General features: G+C 56.4%; 2 protein-coding genes and 2 long non-coding RNA genes across 5 annotated transcripts; 2 read left to right on the top strand and 2 right to left on the bottom strand.

Annotated features, from left to right (window-relative positions):
• Positions 1-223: 223 nt before the first annotated feature.
• Positions 224-5,173, bottom strand: LOC139592013 (uncharacterized). 2 transcript variants are annotated; one of them, XR_011679846.1, is made up of 5 exons: positions 4,488-5,173; positions 4,106-4,216; positions 2,176-3,897; positions 739-923; positions 224-635 (listed from the first exon to the last, which is right to left on the bottom strand). It is a non-coding gene; the product is annotated as an uncharacterized lncRNA (long non-coding RNA). The 2 variants fall into 2 exon arrangements; XR_011679845.1 differs by lacking the exons at positions 224-635; positions 739-923 and adding an exon at positions 1,864-1,969 and having other exon boundaries at positions 4,488-5,166.
• DCTN6 (dynactin subunit 6) lies at positions 1,450-3,467 on the top strand. The gene is made up of 7 exons (XM_071431307.1): positions 1,450-1,539; positions 1,670-1,734; positions 1,831-1,936; positions 2,493-2,581; positions 2,778-2,825; positions 2,914-3,056; positions 3,152-3,467. Exons 1-7 carry the CDS (start codon positions 1,517-1,519, stop codon positions 3,248-3,250), a joined length of 573 nt encoding a protein of 190 aa, XP_071287408.1. The 5' UTR covers positions 1,450-1,516; the 3' UTR covers positions 3,251-3,467.
• A 240-nt stretch (positions 5,174-5,413) lies between the features above and the next one.
• RBPMS (RNA binding protein, mRNA processing factor) lies at positions 5,414-18,828 on the top strand. Its single transcript, XM_071431305.1, has 9 exons — positions 5,414-5,545; positions 11,337-11,414; positions 11,615-11,653; positions 11,762-11,824; positions 12,543-12,693; positions 13,301-13,431; positions 15,143-15,212; positions 16,492-16,597; positions 17,193-18,828. Exons 1-7 carry the CDS (start codon positions 5,483-5,485, stop codon positions 15,203-15,205), a joined length of 588 nt encoding a protein of 195 aa, XP_071287406.1. The 5' UTR covers positions 5,414-5,482; the 3' UTR covers positions 15,206-15,212; positions 16,492-16,597; positions 17,193-18,828.
• On the bottom strand, positions 6,874-13,221 carry LOC139592011 (uncharacterized). Its single transcript, XR_011679844.1, has 6 exons — positions 13,127-13,221; positions 12,017-12,123; positions 11,644-11,792; positions 10,359-10,456; positions 9,844-9,940; positions 6,874-8,501 (listed from the first exon to the last, which is right to left on the bottom strand). It is a non-coding gene; the product is annotated as an uncharacterized lncRNA (long non-coding RNA).

Raw genomic sequence — 18,828 nt, 5'->3', positions numbered from 1 at the left:
TACTCCTAGACGTTGTTTTCCTTCCAAGACACTCACAAGTCTTACTAACCACACAAAGTAATTCTGCAATAGTGAAGTCTCCAGACAAGTTAAACAGGAAGCTTAAGACCATTAAAGTATAAATTAAACACTAAGCAGCCATGAAAAATCAAGATATTTGAGAAATATGCAGCAGTAAGGGCAAAGCTACTTCTGATTACATACGACATTGTTGGGGGAGATGGTTCCAAGGAAATTTAAAAAAAAAAAAAAGTAGTTTCAGACAGCATGGCACTGGCCTTGAGCAGTACTTGTAGCTGTAACCTTCCCATCTTTCCACACGCCTGGCTCTCAGAGAAAGCCCGTCCCAGACAGGCGCTGGGATAATTGCTGCTGTTTTAGGCCAGCCGCAGTTCCCGGGGTTTTTTTACACTCTGCTCCACGCACTGTCCTCACCCAGCCATTCCATATCTTTCCCGCAGTGCTGGAGGGAGTGCACATGGGAATGAACGCTTCCAGAACACAGCCACGTTTCCTCCTGTCAGCAGACTTACCTTAAACTTCCAAAGCAACTGCTCTATCACTTGTCTGGTCCTCATCTGGCTGTTGATTCTTATTTTGGATTCTGACCCAAAAGCCGGAGTGAAAACTGATGTCTGGGAACAAGAACAGCCACACCACGGCCTGAGCCTGAGGCACACCTCACTGGGCAGGGCTCCCTGCCCCTCAGGTGACAAAGCCAAGCCTAAAATTTCCTACCTCGTGGTTGTAGAAGTGGCCATTGATGGAGAACCTGTGAGCTTCTACTTCTGTCCTGGTGATGGTGGGGAGCTTGGTCCTCCTGCGCACGGCCGCGGCATCGCTGCTGCTGCGGGGCAGGGTGGCACAGTCGAGCTCCTGCTCCCTCCTGGACCTGAGAGTGTGACTTTCATAGCATGGATAACCTGGACAGAAGAGAACCACACATCCTGTGCAGCTGCCAGCACCCCCAGAGGAGGGAGGCTCTCAGTGAAGAGCTTCATTTACTGTTTACTATTTATTATTTTTGGGGGGGTGGAGCAGGAAAGGAACAAGGCAGAGGCATACGATGAAGAATAGGAGTTGCAGGGGTTGCAGTTTGCTGATTTATTTGTTTCACTGCCCTGAGACTGCCCGCGTAGGGCTGGCTCCGCTTAAGTGCCGCGGGACTTGGAACCCCCCCAAAAAACATACAACTTTGTCTCCACTTCTGAGGGGCGAAAAAAAGAGAAAAGCCTTATTTATTTATTTATTTCAGTATCCTAAAGCGGGCCAAAAGAGCGCGGTGCCCCCAAACAGGGGACTCGGTGTCTGTTTCTCAAGCATGAACACGCAGGACGCTCTCTGAGCCCCCAAACACGGGACTCGCTCTCTCTGTCCAGGTGTCCGCCTCAGCCGAGCCCCTTTCTTCACCTGGAGCGGTCCCGGGGATCCCGCGGTTCCCGGGGTACCGGGGGAGCGGCCGGGGCCGGGCCGGCCCGCGCAGCCCCGCCCCGCGCAGGCGCCGCTGGCCGCGGCCATGGCGGAGAAGGCGCAGAAGAGGTGAGTCCTGTTCCTGCCGCGATCCCTCCCGGTTCCTCCCCGATCCCCCTGCCACGGCCACCCCGGGACGCGGCGTCCCCTCCCGGTTCGTGGGCGGACCCCCCGGTGACCGCCTCATCGCTCCCCGCAGCGTGAAGATCGCGCCGGGCGCCGTGGTGTGCGTGGAGAGCGAGATCCGCGGGGACGTGACCATCGGTAAGGGCCCTGTCCCCCGGCTCGGCCCCGGCCCCGGCCCCGGCCCCGTCCGTTCCGTCGGGGCGGGCGCGGGGTGACGCCGGGCTGTCCCCGCAGGTCCCCGGACCGTGATCCACCCCAAGGCCCGCATCATCGCCGAGGCAGGGCCTATCGTCATCGGAGAGGGGAACCTGATCGAGGAGCAGGCGCTCATCATCAACGGGTCCGTGCGACACCCTGGGAGGGCTTAAAAAACCTGGGGAGGTAGAGTTTGTTGAAAAAAAAAAATCACCAGACTTCGTGCTTTTGTGTACACGTGTGGCACTATGGCTTGGGGGGAAGCCACAGAGTCACAAGGCCTGTCCAGCCTGGCCTTGGACACTTCCAGGGCTGGGGCAGCCACTATTGCCTTGGGGAGCTTATTCCAGTGTCTTACTCCCATCACAGTAAAGATTTTCTTACCTTTACATAACCTAATTTTCTCCTCTTTAAGTCCGTGCCCATTACTCCTTGTTCTGTCACTCCAGTTCCTGACAGAGTCCCTCTCCAGCTTCCTTGAAGGCCCCCTTCAAATACTGGATGGTTTCTAAGTCCCCTTCTGAATCCTTCTCAAGCTGACAGAGTAGAAGAATCCTAATCCAAAGCAGTCTCAAAATTCTGATAGTCCAGCTCAGTTGGGTGTGGTATCTGTGGCTTCAGTCTGTCCCGAAGTTGACCTGCCACACAGAGCACTATCATTGTTTATCTCAGACGTGGAAATCTGTTCTTCCTTCCCGCAGGTACCCAGAAAATATAACCCCAGAGTGCGAAGATGTGGAGCCTAAGCCCATGGTCATTGGCACCAACAATGTTTTTGAGGTTGGGTGCTGTATCCTGGCTGTGCAGTGACAAACCATCTGGCACATTGTGCTTCTGGATCTCTCCACGGGGGGGAGACATCTCTGGGGCTCTGTCAGGGTTCAGATAGCCCAGGGCTGGGTGATGCTTTGAAAATGGCATCAGGGTTTTTCACCTGTTGAAAAAAAGCAAAGCCTTTTACAATTCTACTTAACACAGACCCGTAGATTCCCAAGCGATGAAGGTGGGAGACAACAACGTCATAGAATCCAAAGGTAACTCTGGGCTCGGTGCCTTTGGCCCTGCTGTAAATGCTGTGGGGACAGCTCTCACAGGGACTCCTCCCTCTGCTCTCCCTGGCAGCGTTTGTAGGCAGGAATGTGATCCTGACGAGTGGCTGCATCATCGGGGCCTGCTGCAACGTGAACACCTATGAGGTGATCCCAGAGAACACCGTCATCTACGGGGCCGACTGCCTGCGCCGCGTGCAGACCGAGCGGCCTCAGGTGTGTGTGTGGGTGTGGGGGGCACGGGGACACACTGGCTGCCACCTCCTGTCCCCCTCGGCTGTGCCCTCACCTCCCCTGCCCTCCCTTTCCAGCCCCAGACGCTGCAGCTGGATTTCCTGATGAAGATCCTGCCCAACTACCACCACCTGAAGAAGACCATGAAGGCCGCATCCACCCCTGTGAAGAGCTGAGCACCCACCTCATGTTGCAGTGCCTGGGAATCACTACACACTCCGGGAAGAGTCCGGTCTCTACATCCCTCATTCCATCAAACCATTTCTTCCTTCTTTGTGTCATTTATTTATCTTTCACCGGGAATCTCAGACCTGCATTGAGTCTGTTGTCTCTCACACATTAACTCTATTGTTCGTGCTCTGTTTCGGGAATAAAATACCTCCTGTTCCCGTGTCCGAGGGAACCGCAGCCCTTGGACTGTGCGGGGTGCGGTGCCTGGGTCACACAGGCGCTGTCGGGGCGGGGACAGCCCCGGTGCCACCTGTCCCGTCAAGCCGGCAGAGGGCGGTGTGACCCCGCGCTCCACAGGAATCCCGGCCCCGCATCCCGGATCCACGCGGGCCCTGGGGTGGGAAGGGCTCCATGCACCCGGTGCCACCCTCCCCCCCTTCCCCCGGAGGCTGCTGCTGCTTGGGTTCCCTCCCGGAGGACCCAGGGCGGAGCTCAACCTTGTCCACTCGTTCCACTGGAGCCTGGGGACTCACTGTGATTCCCAGCTGCCCCACCAGAGTCCCCAGCTGTTCGCAACTTCCCCTTCTATCCCTGTGTGACACAGTCCAGCATTGTGTCCCAGCTCAGATGAACATCGATGCAGCAGAAATTCCTGCAGGAAAGAGAGAAAGAGGGGAGAGGATGAGCAACTACCACAGAGGAACCCCAGTTTTGGTGGGATATGTGGTTTTGGGATTGGGGGTTTCATGGCAAGGAAGCAGTGCAATAGCTCCTGGAGCAAATTGGATTTTCTCCCCAAGTCCACTTTCATGGGTACAAAAAAATCCAAACCTCCCCTTTTTCCAGTTTGTGATTCCAACCTGGGTTCCAGCGCTGCAGGGGAGCTGCAGCTCTTCCCCAAAGCTGAGTCCAAATAAGGGTTATGAGGATTGTCCCACCCGCTGTCCAGCCAGAGCTTTTTGTGCGGATGCCTATGGAGGGGGAAAACAAAGGGAGTTAAACACATCTCTAAATTCTTATTCTATTTCTCTCCTTGCTGAAAACCTACTCCAAAAGCCAGAGGCTCCAGCAGATTTGGGTGACTACATCAATCCCTGTGCTCTAGATTCCCTCTGGGGTCAGCTGCCCTTGTAGCCAGACACTTCCCACTCCCCCAAATCCATCTGGTGCAGCTCATTCCCACCTCCCTCCCGGCTCGAGAGCTTCTGCCCTGTGAATTGCTGCTGCGGGCAGGCTGCAAACCTGTGGGTGGCCGGGCTGTGTCCCCTGGGCAGCCGGCAGGACAGACGGGCAGGTGCCCCAGAGCTGTGTCGGCTGCTGAGGCGCAGAAAGGCACGCGGTGACCTTAAGTGCTCGTTGAGAAGGAGCCCTGTGTCCCGGGCGGGATGTCCTCGGTATCATCTCCGGCCCCGGGCACAGTGACCAGGCGGCACCTGGGCTGGACACAGCTGCTGGTCCCCACCCCAGGGTCTCCGTCACGCTGCTGCGGGGGGAGAGCAGCCCTGCAGGAGCCCTGGGGCTGAGCAGGGCTGGAACGACCCAAAACCGAGCTCTAGAACGAATGCCAGGCTCAGCAAAAGCCCAGCCTAGGCATGAAGCCTAAATGTGGTCCCCGGGCTGGGCAGGGAGGGGTTGAGCCCCCAGATGGGGCTGGTTGGGGTGATGAGCCCTTGCTAGTCCTACCGCCCCCAGCCCTACACTGGGTGTCCCCAGCACTGTCCCCTCCTCTGCCCCACAGCCGTGATGCATTCATGTCCCTGGGACTGTGCCCCATATCCCCAGCCTGGAGTTCTGTATCCTTAACCTTGTGTTTAGTGTCCCCAGGACTCTGTCCCCTCTGCCCAGCCCTGTCCTATATCCCAGCCCGTGTCCCATGTCCCTGAGACTGTGTCCCTCTCCCCATTCTTGCTCCCCGTGTCCCCAACTTTGTATCCCCATGTCCCAGACTGCCTTCTGTGTCTCCAGTATTGTCCTGTATTCCCAACTCCGTGTCCTGTGGCCCCAGCTCTGTGTTCCCGGCCCTGCGTCCCGCGTTCCCATGGCCCTCCTCCCGTATCCCTGCGCTCCTCCATCCCCCCGCGGCCCGGCCCGGTCCGTCCCCGCCGCGCCCCCGCCCCGTCCCTCCCCGGCCGCGCCGCCCCGCCCCGGCCCCCCCGCCGCCGCCGGGATCAGCCCCCAGCACCGCCCGCCCGGACGCGGCTGCCGCCGGCGGGACGAGGAGCCTGGCCGGTCGCACCATGAGCAGCGTCCCCGCCGACAGGGAGGGCGGCCCCGCCGACACCAGCCTGCCCGAGGAGGAGGTACCGGGGGGACACACACACCGGGGATTTGGGGTGGAGGGGCTTCCCCCTCCCCACCCGCGGTTCCCGGGAGCTGCGCTCCGCGGGTGCCCACGCACCCCCGCGGGATGGGGGATCCGCGCCGCGGGGCTCCCGCCGGCTCCCGGTACCCGGAGCTGCTGCGGGGGGGACAGGGACGAGGGGCGGGAACGCATCCCCGCACCCCGGGACGCTTCTGTTCTCCGCCCGCATCTCCCTGGGGCTCGCCGCAAGCGCCCCTCCGCCTCGCCGGAGGGAACCACGCGAGACACGGATCGCCCCGCGGGGCGTGGGGAATAAACCAGGCTCCCTCCGGTCCCGCTGCCAGTGCCTAGTGCTGCCGGTGCCCGTGGGTACCGTGCATCCAGCGGCCGCGCATCTCTTTCCCACGGTTCTCACCCCAAAAATGTCCGAAACGCTCCCATCCCCTCGGGAGAACAACTCCACACCCCGCCACGGTGAGAGCTGGTTTTCTTAATTCCAGCCGCAAAGTTCCTGGTTTTGCCCGTGACCTTGAGATGGGAATTTGGACTTTGTGAGGGTGAGAGCGGGAAGATTCCGATCTGAGATCGCCTCCTCCTCCTACTTAGCCTCCACCCGGCTGGGCTGCTCCAGCAGCTCCCTGCTGAGCTCCCTGCTTGGTGGCCAACGCTGGGATCAATCACCTCAGCTCCACTGCCCGCTGCCGCCTGCCTTCATTTGCTTAATTCCGGAGGTGGCTCTGGCTTCAAACTTCCCAAAGTTTCCTAAAAAACGGGGAGTTCTTTCTCCTGGGGGCCTTGCGGGGTGTGTGGGAGATGATGCTGCGGCTCTGTTGGGCATGGCAGAGGGTGTCACCTATGGAGGCCTGTTGCCTTTTCCAAAAGCATGGAACCGTGCACCGGGCAAAACCAGGGCAGCCCTCACTCCGCTCCCGCCAGATCCGGAGGGCCCGGGGCTGGCTGGTGCACTGCTGATCCTTGGGGACCCCCTGACCCGGTGATGCCGGACATGGGGAGCACCCGGAGGGGACGGCTGGGAGGTGCTGGGGACACACGAGGTGGGCGATGCCCGCTCCTGCCTGCCAGCCGCACTGCTCCGGTGCCAAGCAGGTATTTTCCCTGCAGGACTTGTTCCAGCCCAGGCTGGAGGAGCCGGTACTATCTTATTTGCTCAAGCGCAGGGAAAGGGTTGTCCAGCTACTGTGCCTCACCTCCCCCCTCCCAGCGCTTGCCTTCCAGCCTCCTGTTCCTTCAGAAGAGGAGAGGGAGAGGTCACTCAGGGTGCTGCCTGGTGGGAAAAGCTTCCACTTCATGCCCGCTCCTCCCTGGCACCCCGGGTGGCTTCCCCGTCACTCTCGTGCCCCCCCGCCCCCCCGTGCAGGGGAGCTGTGGGCCAGGGGCTTCCCCACGGAGGAGTCGGAACAATTTGGGAAGGCGGTCACGTCACTTTGGCCGGGCGAGAACGGCATGTGAAAGGCTCGGCGGAGGCCTTATTTGGTAGCAGAGTGGCTGTGGAGAGCCCGGCTCGTGGCCCTCGTCCCCATCCCATGCCAGATCCCTCATCCCGGGGGAGCCGTGCCATGGGGAGAGGACCCCAGGGATGCTTCCCAGGGGGAATGTGCCCAGCGCGTGGATAAAATCTGCCCCCGTGGCCCCTGTGTTGCATTGCCCCGTGCTCCTGCTCCCTTTCCTCCTTAAGCATGGGGTCCGCTTTAAGGAGGGTTTGGGAGCAAGCTCCAGGCGAGACAGGGACGAGTGTGACCCGCGCCTGATCCCGCCGCTCCTCCGCTCTGTTGCAATCCCCCATCTGCTCCCTTGGCTGCTCACTGCCTTTTCCTCTGCCGCTTCCTCGTTCCAGCCCCGGCAGCTCTGGACTCGCTTTTCCCCAAGGGCTGTTCCTCTGCTCCCGTCCTTCACCGGACGTGAGAGAACCGCGATTTTCCAGCAAAGTGGCTCCGGGTGGCGAGGCCGGAGATGTGTGCCGCTCCTCCCGCATCCCCCGGGCGGAGGAGCCGGCATCCCTCGGCCTCAGCCTTGTTTATGTCGGGGAGTTTTGCGGGCTCAAGGCATGCGTACACACAGCCCGGCAATCTAAACCCAGCCGAGGAAGACGCTCCATTAGCCAAGAGACTATTTATGCCAGGACTAATCCCGGCGGGGCGGGAGCGCACCCCGCAGCCGCGGGGGAGGCGGCACCCCGCTTTGCCGGGAATGGGAGGGGAAGCCCTGCCGGCCCGGCTGCACGGCTCGATGGCAGCCCCGTGGCATCGCCCTCCCGCTGCCGCCGGATCCGGTGCCTCCCCGGCGGCGGGCAGTCAGGCGGATCATCGGCTGGTGGAGCATTAAAGCGAGCCCCGCTGCAAGGGGCGCACGCACGGACGGAAGGACGAGGGATGGGAGCTGGGCTGAAGGAGGCGATTAAATGCCTCGTGGATGAATCACCCGGGCGCCTCCCGCCTCCCCACGGCCTGTTAACGTTTACCGGGGCTGGTTTGGACAGGGCAGGGCAGGACAGGGGACCAGGACAGTGCTGGGATCCCTCTGGGACCCCTCTGGGCACTGCTTTGTGATGGGCATCCAAGCCAAGCAAATGCCCCCCTGGTGCCTCCTTACCTGCAGGAGACAAACCTGGCTTGTGGCTTCATGTGAGGAAGAGGAGGAGGAGGAGGGCTGCTGGTGCTCCATCACAGACCTCTCCATGCTGGGGTCATCCTTGATCCACGTTCTGGAGACCCCAGTCACCTCCTGGCCCAGATCTTTGCCTCTCCTTGCATGTCCTCAGCCCTAACCTCCATACATCCTTTCCAGCATCCCTTAAACTGACCCAAGATGAGATGCAGGATTTCAGGGACAACAGACTGGGATGTGGGATGCAAAGGTGAAAGGGGACAGGCCAGACATGGGATGGAGATGATTTCCAAGGAAGAGTAGAGTAGCACAGATGAAGAGCAGACTTCCTGCAGGAAAAACAAAAAGCCAGGAGGGGACATATCAGGAGTGAGGCAACATAGGTAGGATCCAGCAGCCCTGGGAAATTTGGGAGCTGTGGGGTGCAGCGGCAGGAGCAGAGGAGTACTGTGGAAAGGGACTTGGAGCAGTCCCATAGCTGCCATCCCCATGGAAGGAAGTCGAAGTAGTCACCTTTGAGCTTCTCCTGTAGCAAACATTGGCACTGCTGACTTTTAAAAAATCTTTGGTTTCACCCCAAATTTCAGGAAAAAGGAGAGATGGAGAAATGCTCCACCAAACAGAAACTGAAAGATGTTCATACAGCAGAACTGAAACAGCTCAGGCTGTCCAAAAATACGGCGGGGTTTAAGCTGGGGGAATCCCATGCTCCAGTGCCCTTTAATCCTTGCTGGAGAGCTGTCAGTCTGGCCCTGTCCCATGACATCCTTGGGAGCAGATGCCGTGCCTGATCCACCTCTCTGAAGGAGAAATTCTTCCCTGTGGAAGAACAGATACGTGCCTGCTGCCTGGCCATTTCTCTGATAAGGCTTTTATTTTTTTTTTTTTCAGGGAAGGATTTTGCCCTAGGAGTGTTTCTGTTAGAGGATGGGGACTGAATCCCTGGGATTTCAGCACAAAAAAACCTGGACTACCTCCCTGTAGGCCAAAGTTCCCCTTCCATTTAAGGGCAGGAGAAATATTTCTGTCTAGAATCTTTCCCTTGGCAAAAGGGTATCTGTGCAGCCTGCTGGGATTGTCCCCAAGGATGCTCCCTTGCTCTGCCATCCCACCTGCTCGTTACCCAGCAAGAGATGCTGTTCATGTAGGACCTACTCCAACATCCCTGGGGCTGGGTGCATTTGTGGGGCGCAGATGGGGAGCACCCAGGAGCTCGTACCTGTCCCCTGCCCTGGGCCCCAAAAACCCTTTTGGGGCTGGAATCCAGCTGGGGGATCCTTTAGAGCCCTCCTCCCTCTCGCCAGTGTATAATTTTACAGATTCAAACTTGGCCGACCCGCATTTGAACTTGCAAAGAAAACAAAGTCATTAGAGAAGAGAAGCCCTTCCTCTGTGGGGCTGAATTTCAGAGGGCTCCTTGGGATCTTTCATCTCTGTCTCTCTCCCATGTGGCTTTGGGGACAAATGGTCTGGCAGGCTTGGGCATGCACGGTTTGGATATCAGGGATGCAAACTGGCAGCGGGTTCCCCACTCCCTCTCACTGGTCCCTGGTGTTTCCTGAAGCTCCCCAGGGAGAGGAGAGGCAGGAAGCCAGGGATGGCTCCAGGGATGGCTCCAGGGATGGGGGAGACAGGGGACACCCTGCAGGGATGCTCAGGATGTAAACCCACCTGGGAGGGTGCATGTGTCTGGAGAGCCGATTCCCTGAGATTCCCTGAACAGCAGCTGTGTTCAGGAGGACCTGTGTGAAAGCCAGTATTTTTCACCCTAGGAAAGGAAAAGGTTGTTTTCTTTAGGTTGAATTTCATGGACATAAGGGGAGATTCTCCAGGTGAATCCCTCTCTAGCCCCTGCCAGGAGAAACTGGGGCAATGTCTCCACTGGGGGATGGGGCAGCACTGAACACTGTGGGATGCTCCATCACTCCGTGGTCCCAGCAGACAAACAGAAAGCTGGCAGGGGTCCCCTGAGGAGCTCTGGGGGATGGTCCCAATAGAGGGGACAGGCTAGTAACCCTGGCTCAGGAAGGGGTGAGGACACCCATTCTCTGCTGATCTCATCCAGCCTGGATGCTGGTACCCGCAGGGATGATGATGATGATGGTGATGGTGATGATAATGCTGGCACCCAGGGTGGGTATCACCGGGGCTGTTGACACAAGAGCTGTGTGCAAACAGCTGAGTACCTTTTGTTATTTAATAGATATAGGTCAGCCAGAGGTTTTGTTCCCCAAAGCAGGAATGTTTGCTGCTCCCAGGCTGGGAGATGGGGGAGATAGCTTATCTGCAAGAGAAAGAAGTAATGTCAGCAAAAGAATAGGCCTGGCCTGGCTGTTTCTGGCTGTTTCCCATGTCTCTTTCCCAGGGAATGGGGCAGGCAGAGTGCTTGGCCAAAAAAATTAAATAAAATACATGGAGGTTTTTCCCCTTCTACAGCCCAAAGTGTTAGGATGAGATTTTGGGGATGAGGAGAGGAACAGCAGGTTCAGTTCCCCACACTGCTCTCCTGGTTACAAGCTGGTTGTAAAGCAAAACCATCCCAGCACAGGGTTTGCCCATCCTGGAGGAGCCCCACATCCCCCCTCAGGGTGGTGGGAGCAGAATTTCTGCCAAACATCCCAGCTTTGAGGATGCTGCACCACGATAAACATTAGATCCACCCAAAAAGGGTTAAAATCCCTTAAAAGGTGACTTTTACAAACCAGGCACAAGCTGTTTAAATCCAGCCCCCTCTAAATCAGGGCTTTTCCTCCAGGAGGAAGAGCTGGTGTTTGCTTCTCCCAGTCCTTAATGAGCTGCTGCAATTAAACTGAGACAATAGGCATTGTCCAGGATCTGCTGGGGATGATGGGAGAAATCCTGTTTGCCAGACCGGGGTAGGAAGGTGCTGGGATTCTGTGAGCTTTTTAACCTGGAGAGGACTGCTGGGGTGAGGACAGGTCCCTGCTACCTTTCCATGGTGCCTTAGCAGCTTCCTGCATGGCCACATGAAGGATGAGGCCACCCCTCCCAAAAATTCAGCATCACTCAAGCGTGATGCAAAACCAGCACATTGGCTTAAGGCTTTTGTCTGCTCCCCTGTCCCTCTGGCTACAGGGAGCATGGTGTATCCCCAAGTTAGGGACAAGAGAGGGTCCCCAGGAACCTCCTTTCTTCTTTTCCAGGTGAGGACACTCTTTGTCAGTGGGTTGCCTCTGGACATCAAGCCCCGGGAACTTTACCTGCTCTTCAGACCCTTTAAGGTATCACACTGGGGAGGGAAAGGGGGGGCTGAAAGCATGGGGTTGGCCTCTGCCCCAGCCCCATGGCCCCAAACCACTTGGGAACCCATCATCCCACCATCTGGGAACCCACTGAAGTCTAATTCAGTCAGTTTATTCAGTTATTAGTATTTAATTGCGGGGATCTCCACCAAAAACCCTTTTTAATCCTTTCCTTGCAGGGGTACGAAGGGTCACTCATCAAACTCACCTCCAAGCAGGTAGGAGCTGCTCCACATGGTGTAACCATCCCACCATTCCCTGGGGTTAGGGGCTCTCCTCTGTGCTCCCCAGGAACCTGACTGATGGCTCCTGTCCTTCCTCCACAGCCCGTGGGCTTCGTCAGCTTCGACAGCCGCTCTGAGGCGGAGGCAGCCAAGAACGCGCTGAACGTGAGTGTGCCTGGCTCAGCCACTCCATTGCTACATTTTCCCCTTGTTTCCCTGTCCCCAGAGACTCTCTGAATTCCTCCATCCCTAGGATGTGCACCTCCCATGCCAGCCAGCCCCATGGCATCCCAATCCCTCCAGACAATCTTGTTTCTCAGCTGCATCCTCCCTCCTGGGGAGCTGCGTCACTCTCACCTTTCTCAGGGCCATCCAGGAGGGCTTAAACACTCAGGACTTGAGCCTTAGATGCAAGTGAGTAAGAGTATTCCCTGTTTATTCAGCAGGAAAAATCCCAGCTAAGCCTGCAAAAGAAAAAAACGAATTTTACTTTCTTTTAGCAACTTGTGAAGTTACCTGAAAATAATCACAGGCAGAACTGTGTGGAGCTGGTTCTCCAATTCCTCCCCAGCTCTCCCTGAGTTTCGGTTCAGGGTTGCTTTTTTCCTTCTCTTCATTTTCAACGTAAAACTTTTTTTTTTTTGGCTCCACTAATCCCTCTGGATAAGAGCTCGGCCTTGCGGGATGCTGACTGCCAAATATGGTGCCGATGCTAAAGATGCCGGAGGAATGTGAGCCGCCTCGGGGCCCGGCAAATTAGCTCATTTCAGGGCTGCAAGTTGAAAAAAACCCATAAATAACGGGGAGTTATTTTTGCTGCGGGGCCGGCACGCGGTGGTGCTCACCCACCCACTGCGCCTCCTTCCCTCCCTCCCTTCCGCAGGGCATCCGCTTCGACCCCGAGATCCCCCAGACGCTGAGGCTGGAGTTTGCCAAGGCCAACACCAAGATGGCCAAGAACAAGCTGGTGGGCACCCCAAATCCCAGCACCCCTCTCCCCACTGCTGTACCTCAGTTCATCACTCGGGAGCCCTGTGAGTACCCCCTGCACTGCCAGCAGGGCTTGGGCTGGCAGGCACCAGGGATATTGGAACTGGAAGGAGGGGGGACATCATGAGGGGGTGGCCAAGGGGAATACCAGGTCCCACTGGGAGAGTTGGTGCCTGCTTGCTGCGCGGTGGCACGTGCTGGGGTTTCCCAAAGGAGAGGACCTGGCACAGGTGAGAGCCAGCAGGGTGAGGTCTCAGGAGAGGCCTTGGCAATGCCCTGCTGTGAGCGCTCCATGCCCGTTGCCACTTCTGGAAGAGCTTCTCTCGTGCAGACTCCAGCTCCTCACCCTGCTGTTGTACACAGGCATGAGCTGCACACTCTCCTCTGCTGAATCCCTGGTTTTACTAAACCTCTTGGAGACAAGGAGCCCAGCCCCAGCTCCCTGAGTGACACCCCCAGCCCCATAGCATTGCTCACCTTGTGTTATCCCAGTGGGAGAATGCTGTGTTAGCTTTGTGAGCCAGCTCTCAGTGGTAGCATCTCACAGTTTTCCAGGGGCAGCTCTGCTCCTGCATCAAGGGGAGAAGGAAGGATGCAGCGAGGGTCACAGCCCTCTGGTCACCATTAACTCTCCCTCTTCTTCTCTTGCAGATGAGCTCACAGTGCCTGCACTTTACCCCAGTAGCCCTGAAGTGTGGGGGCCGTACCCTCTGTACCCAGCGGAATTAGCACCTGCTCTACCTCCTCCTGCTTTCACCTACCCCGCTTCGCTGCACGCCCAGGTAATTCCAACCATCCACCTCCACTGCTCACCCTCCCTCCTGCCCTGGCCCCCCTTCCCCTCGGTGCTCACTGCACCACTAACTCTGCCCGGCTCACAGGCACTCACTCCTCGCTCCCCGAGAGTTAGGGAAGGCTCCCAAATGGAGCAGAACGCTGGCAGGGGTCCTGTCTTTCCCCAGACTCCTTTCTCTGCCTTCCTACTTTCGCTGGTACCTATGGTGGGGCAGGTGGTGAGGGAGGAGGGAGGGCTGGGGATGCCCAGGGTCTGGACCATGCCCATCACTCCTGGCACTGAACCATCCGGCTGCCAGTGTGAGGGGGGCTCCAGAACCCCTGGCTGCCCCTGCAGCATGGCTGGGATGCTCTTCATGGATGTGCTGCTCATGGGGTGTGAAGGCAAGCAGCTCTCACGGGGAGGAGAAGGAAGTGAAGCACAAATGGAGGGTCCATCTTTTATTGACGAGGAGCTGCCTCGTCACAAGCGCTTTCTGATGGCTGCTGCTGGCCCCCGATGGCAGCATGGGCTGTTAAAAATTAACCATCCGCCTGGGAGAGGAGCGAGGGAAAGAGGAGGAGAGGTGGAAATGGTGGAGGAAGAGGATTTCTTTGCAGTGCCAGCCTTGCATCATCATGGGGATACTGGCAAAGGACCCCTGCCACAAGGGGGAAAGGGCAGCTACCTCCTCAGCACCCATGCTGGGCAGCACCCTGGCTTTTGCTCCTTGCTGCCAGCTCCAGCTCAGTGATGAACAGGAGGTAACAAGCACATGGAAATAGACTTGCCAGATAAACTGCATCCAAAAGGCTTTTGGCCTTGGCCCACCAGGATTGAGCCAGGTTATCCAGAGCCACCATCACTGAGAGCTGGAGCAGCCAGGGGCTGGTTTGAGCAGAAGGGTGAGGAAAATTGCTCAGTGTGCAAACCATGTGCAGCCTTTGGATGAAACTCCAGCTTTCTGGACCCTGCTGTTCATAGGAAGAGCGTTGGTAAATATTATTGCAGCTACGTACTTGCCTTGTCAAATAACTGCTAACAGGCAGCACCTGCCCTGCTCAGGGAAGCGCACAGCCAAAGGAACAGGCATACAGAAGCTCTGAGGGTCCCTTGGGAAAACCCAGGCTGAGACCTGATGTTAGACAGAAGCAATATTACCTGATGTGAAATATCAGCCTGCTGGGGAGGGTGCTGGTGGCACCTTCCCATCCTCCCGTGCAGCTGCTGGGGTTGTGGCTCTACTGGGTGGGGGCTGGAGACTGGTGCCACCATCCAAACTGGAGCTGCCTCGCTGGATCCTGCAGACAGTAGCGGGACCGGGAACTGTAGGATGGACGGTGGAGCTGGCTTGGAGTTTTCTGGCAGAGTACTGAGTGCCTGCATATCAAATTTTGGCATCTGATGTTTTCCACCCTGTTTCAAGTGGGCTTTGCAGGAGCTGAGAAGAATGAGCTCACTCCTGCTCAGTAGGACCATGGTGCTGCTGTCCCAGCTCCATCCTGCTGGAAGCAGCCATGCCAGGGGCTGTGCTCAGCCTCAGTGTTACTGTTGGAATTGGAGCTGGGATGGCTGTACTGCTGTTCCAACCTCCCTCTGCCCTGTGCCTGGGAAAAGCTGGGAAAAGCCAGGAAAAGGGAGCCCAGCCACAGCCTGATGTTGCCAGGGTGGGCAGCCAGCCCCTCCCTCTCACCTTGTGTCCCCCCTTGCCTTGGCAGATGCGCTGGCTCCCTCCCTCCGAGGCTGGTTCTCAGGGCTGGAAGTCCCGTCAGTTCTGCTGAATGCCGGGTGAGTGCCGCTGTCCCATCCTCCTGGGCCACCTGGGGACCACCTCTGCCCTGAGCTTCCCAATGTGACTCCCAGGCTCTCCAGCAGCTCAGGGTGGGTGGCCACTTTTCAGCAGACACCCCAAGTCCAATTGCCCTCCTTGTCCCCAGAAAGGGATGTCTGTGCCACCATTCACTTTCCCACATGTCCTGGGGCAGGAGGGAAAGGCACCATGCCAGAGGCGGGTGTTGTGATGGAAAAGGCAGCCCTGACACCATCACCTCATTAAACCTTAAGGAAAGTTATCCAGGTAGCCTGGGGTGGTGGGGGTGCCAAAACAAGAAGCACAGCCTTACCAAGCACCCAGCTGCCCGGCAGGAGGGAGGGATGATCCCATTCCATCTGGGACCTCTTTGGATGGAAAAAGCCTTGCAAGATACGCTCTGCAAATAACTTCGGCCTTTGTGGATAAATAAACAAAGGGGACTCACATAGAAGAGGGAAAAGAGCCTTGGTGGACACTGAGCACTGCTTGCCCTGCAATCCCAGCCTGCCTGGACCACCCTAGCCAGGAACAATCCCTGCTGGGAAGCCTCCAGCTTCCACACCCGCCTGTGGAGAAATGCCAGTGGATCCAAAGCTCTGGCATCAGCTGCCCATGCTCACATGTGACTGCTCTGCCCATCTGCCTGGCATCTGCAGCCCTGGAGGTCACTCAGCTGGGAGGCCACAAGGCCCAGCCCTGGCTGCAGCCGGCCTCAGACTTGGATCCATAAAGAATTCACTGGCTATTTTAGGCCCAGCAGATAAAAATAGGGAGTAGCGAGGCTTTGGGAACCAATGGTTCTTCCAAAATATGCAACATGCCAATGTTTCCAGATAAAATGTGAGCAGAGACACTTTTGGGTAGGGGAGATGAGCAAATCCCTTGAAACAGGTCCACCAGCCCAAGAGCCACAGTGGGTGGTGATGCAGGGTCAGGGATCTCCTGTTTCCCTTCCAGGCTGCTCCAGCTGGGAAGGGCACAGAAGGTTTGGCTGAGGGCCTGGCTCTCCTGCCTGCATCTGTCTGGATTTGCTGCCTGGAGCCCATCATGGCAGGGCTAATCCCACGCTAATTCCAAGTTAGGTTGGAAAAGACACCTGAGACCACCAAGTGCTACCTTTGCCCCAATAAACTGCAAGCTGTTCCCTTGGGAAGTGCCAGCTGTGGGTCCCTGTGAAATCACCCCTGCCCACAGCACACTGACCCTCAGTCCCCAGTTCCAGCATCCCTCACTCTCTGCCATGTCCTCCCACAGGTCTCAGGTGTGTGATGGTGGCCTACAGTCAGTCTTGTGGGTATTAATGGAGTCTTCCAAGGTGGCTACTGGGTTGGTGTGCTCTCCACAGGACCTCAGTGTGCTGGTAAGGATGCCACCCTGCGGGCTAGGCTGCTTTGGGAAGGGGGCAGAGGAGTGAGGAAGTCAACACAATGTCCCTGAGGAACAGGCCCTGAGGTTGGCAGGGCCCTGGGGCTGCTCCAGCTACTGCCCTGCAGAGTCATGGCTCTGCCATTCCCCTGCATGGCTGTTATCTGGGGTGAGAGTTTCTACAGCCAAGGAATGCCTCTCATTACCCTGCTAATCTCATCTCCCTCCTTGCTTCCTGCCTTGGATCAACAGAGACCTGAATTCCTCTTAACTGCAAAACTCACACTTAACTCCCGGCTTCCCACTTCCAGCCCCAGGGACTGCAGCCAGCAGGAGGAACAAAGTGGGATCAGTGGGGTTCTTTGTGCCAGGGATGCTACAGTCTCTCCCTGCAGGCAGGTCCCACCTTGCCCTTTCCCTGCTAAACAACTGTCCTTAGAGCAGGGTCCTGACACAAAATTTCCAAAACAAGCCTCCCTCTCCCCCCTACCTTGCTTCCTTCCTTCCACGAAGGAAGAGAGATTAACCACAGCCCTTTTTCCTCCATCACAGCTGCTCTTTTTTTTTAACACCTCTCTTTGTTGTTTCAGGCTTGAAAAAAACCTCACACACAAGTTTGGATTCCTCCAAGACTTTCCCACAGCCTCTATCACACATCTGCTCTCCTAGAAGAAAAAAGAAAAACATACCTAGTAATAATATTTTCCTCTTTTACACTGTATATTTGTAAGGAAGAGTGTGTTACTCCCGAAAGCATGGTTTGACAGGCATTGTTGTAGTGTTTGAAAAGCCTTTTCAAATGGAACCATAGGAAAGCAGACTACAAAAAAAGAAAAAAAAAAAAGAAAAAAGAAAGTAAAAGGAAAAAAAGCAAAACAAGAACAAATATTTTTGTACCAAAGCTCCTCAAGAGGACAATCTTATACCAGGTCGGACCACAGGCTTTGCGCTTGACTTTTGAGGTGTGTAAAGCAGAGTCTTATTATCCCCTGGCCCTGGCAGCTGCATGTGGAAGGCACGATGTTCAAAAGCGTGAGGATGTCGACACACACGATGCGGGTTTGCAGGAACTGTGCTCCCCTGGCACAGGAACTGTGCTCTGGCTGTGTTGGCAAGGCGACTGCAGACACTAAAGTATTACTGTTCTCTTCCCAGTTGCACCAAATGACCAGCAGGCAGGACAACCAGGAACTTCCTTCCCGTGTTTTTTTTACCTTGGGGCTGTGTTCATAGCTGCTGTTCAAAGCTTCCATGGGGTACAACAACTCGGATCAGGGATGGGCAGGCAGCCCACACGTGTAGCAAGGTGACAATTTGCCTCCTCCTCCTCCTGCTACCATGACTGCTCCAAGCTGTTACAGGCAACATAATCTGCTGTATGAAAAAACATACCAACAAATCCTTGGTTTGCCAGCTCCCTCCAGGTTGGACATGAGTCCTGAGGGGCTCCCGTTATCCGGAAGCACTGGCCTGGCCTGGCCTGTGGTTTGAGTGCCAATGTTACGCTGCTCCAGCTGCTCCCTGCGTGGCATTCCCATGTTTCCATGTGCAAAGATGAGAAGGGAGGCTGTCAACATCCTTTACAGAGATAGAGTACCAGCAGAGAGACTGCTTGACATACTAGTTCTCCTTCTCCTTGCTCTAGGAGGAATTTGGAAAAAGAAGAGAGCAAACTGACCCAAAAGCTCTATCAGTTTCCGTTTCTTGCAAAGGGAGGTGCAGAACTTCTCCTTCCATTGCGTTTCCCCCATCTCTATTCCAGCTGCAGGGAACACTGAGCTCAGCTGCTGCCCAGGCCTCACTGTAGCCGGTTTTTCCTGTGGCCTTGTTAAACATCATCACCTTTTCCTTTCTCCTTCCTCTTGTCCTGTGGGTGGGCTACAATAAGATGGCTGAGATTCTCGCCGTCGGGGTAGGACAGGGGGAGGAAAAAATGGGGGTTTTCACCATCAGAAACTGTCCCGTTGGGGTCTTCTGTAAAAAATGGGCTGATAAAAGTGATGTGAGAAGAAATCAAATCCAAGACAAACCTCAGAGCGGCTCCAAAAGGAACGATACCAGCGTTCCCAAGCGACGGATTAACTCTTTTAGCAAACTATTTCCTGTACTTTGTCTCGTGGAGAGGAGAGAAGCTTCCATATTGTCTACTCTGCTTTTGGAAATATGTTTAAAGGTACTTTTCTATTGTAATTTTTTAAAAATAAAACCGGTGATTATTATAAGTTA

Source organism: Agelaius tricolor, unplaced genomic scaffold (genome assembly GCF_023055355.1).
Source record: "Agelaius tricolor isolate 1412-34295 unplaced genomic scaffold, bAgeTri1.0.p SCAF_8, whole genome shotgun sequence".
NCBI classification, from domain to species: Eukaryota; Metazoa; Chordata; class Aves; order Passeriformes; family Icteridae; genus Agelaius; species Agelaius tricolor.
This window is presented reverse-complemented; position numbering and strand designations above follow the sequence as displayed.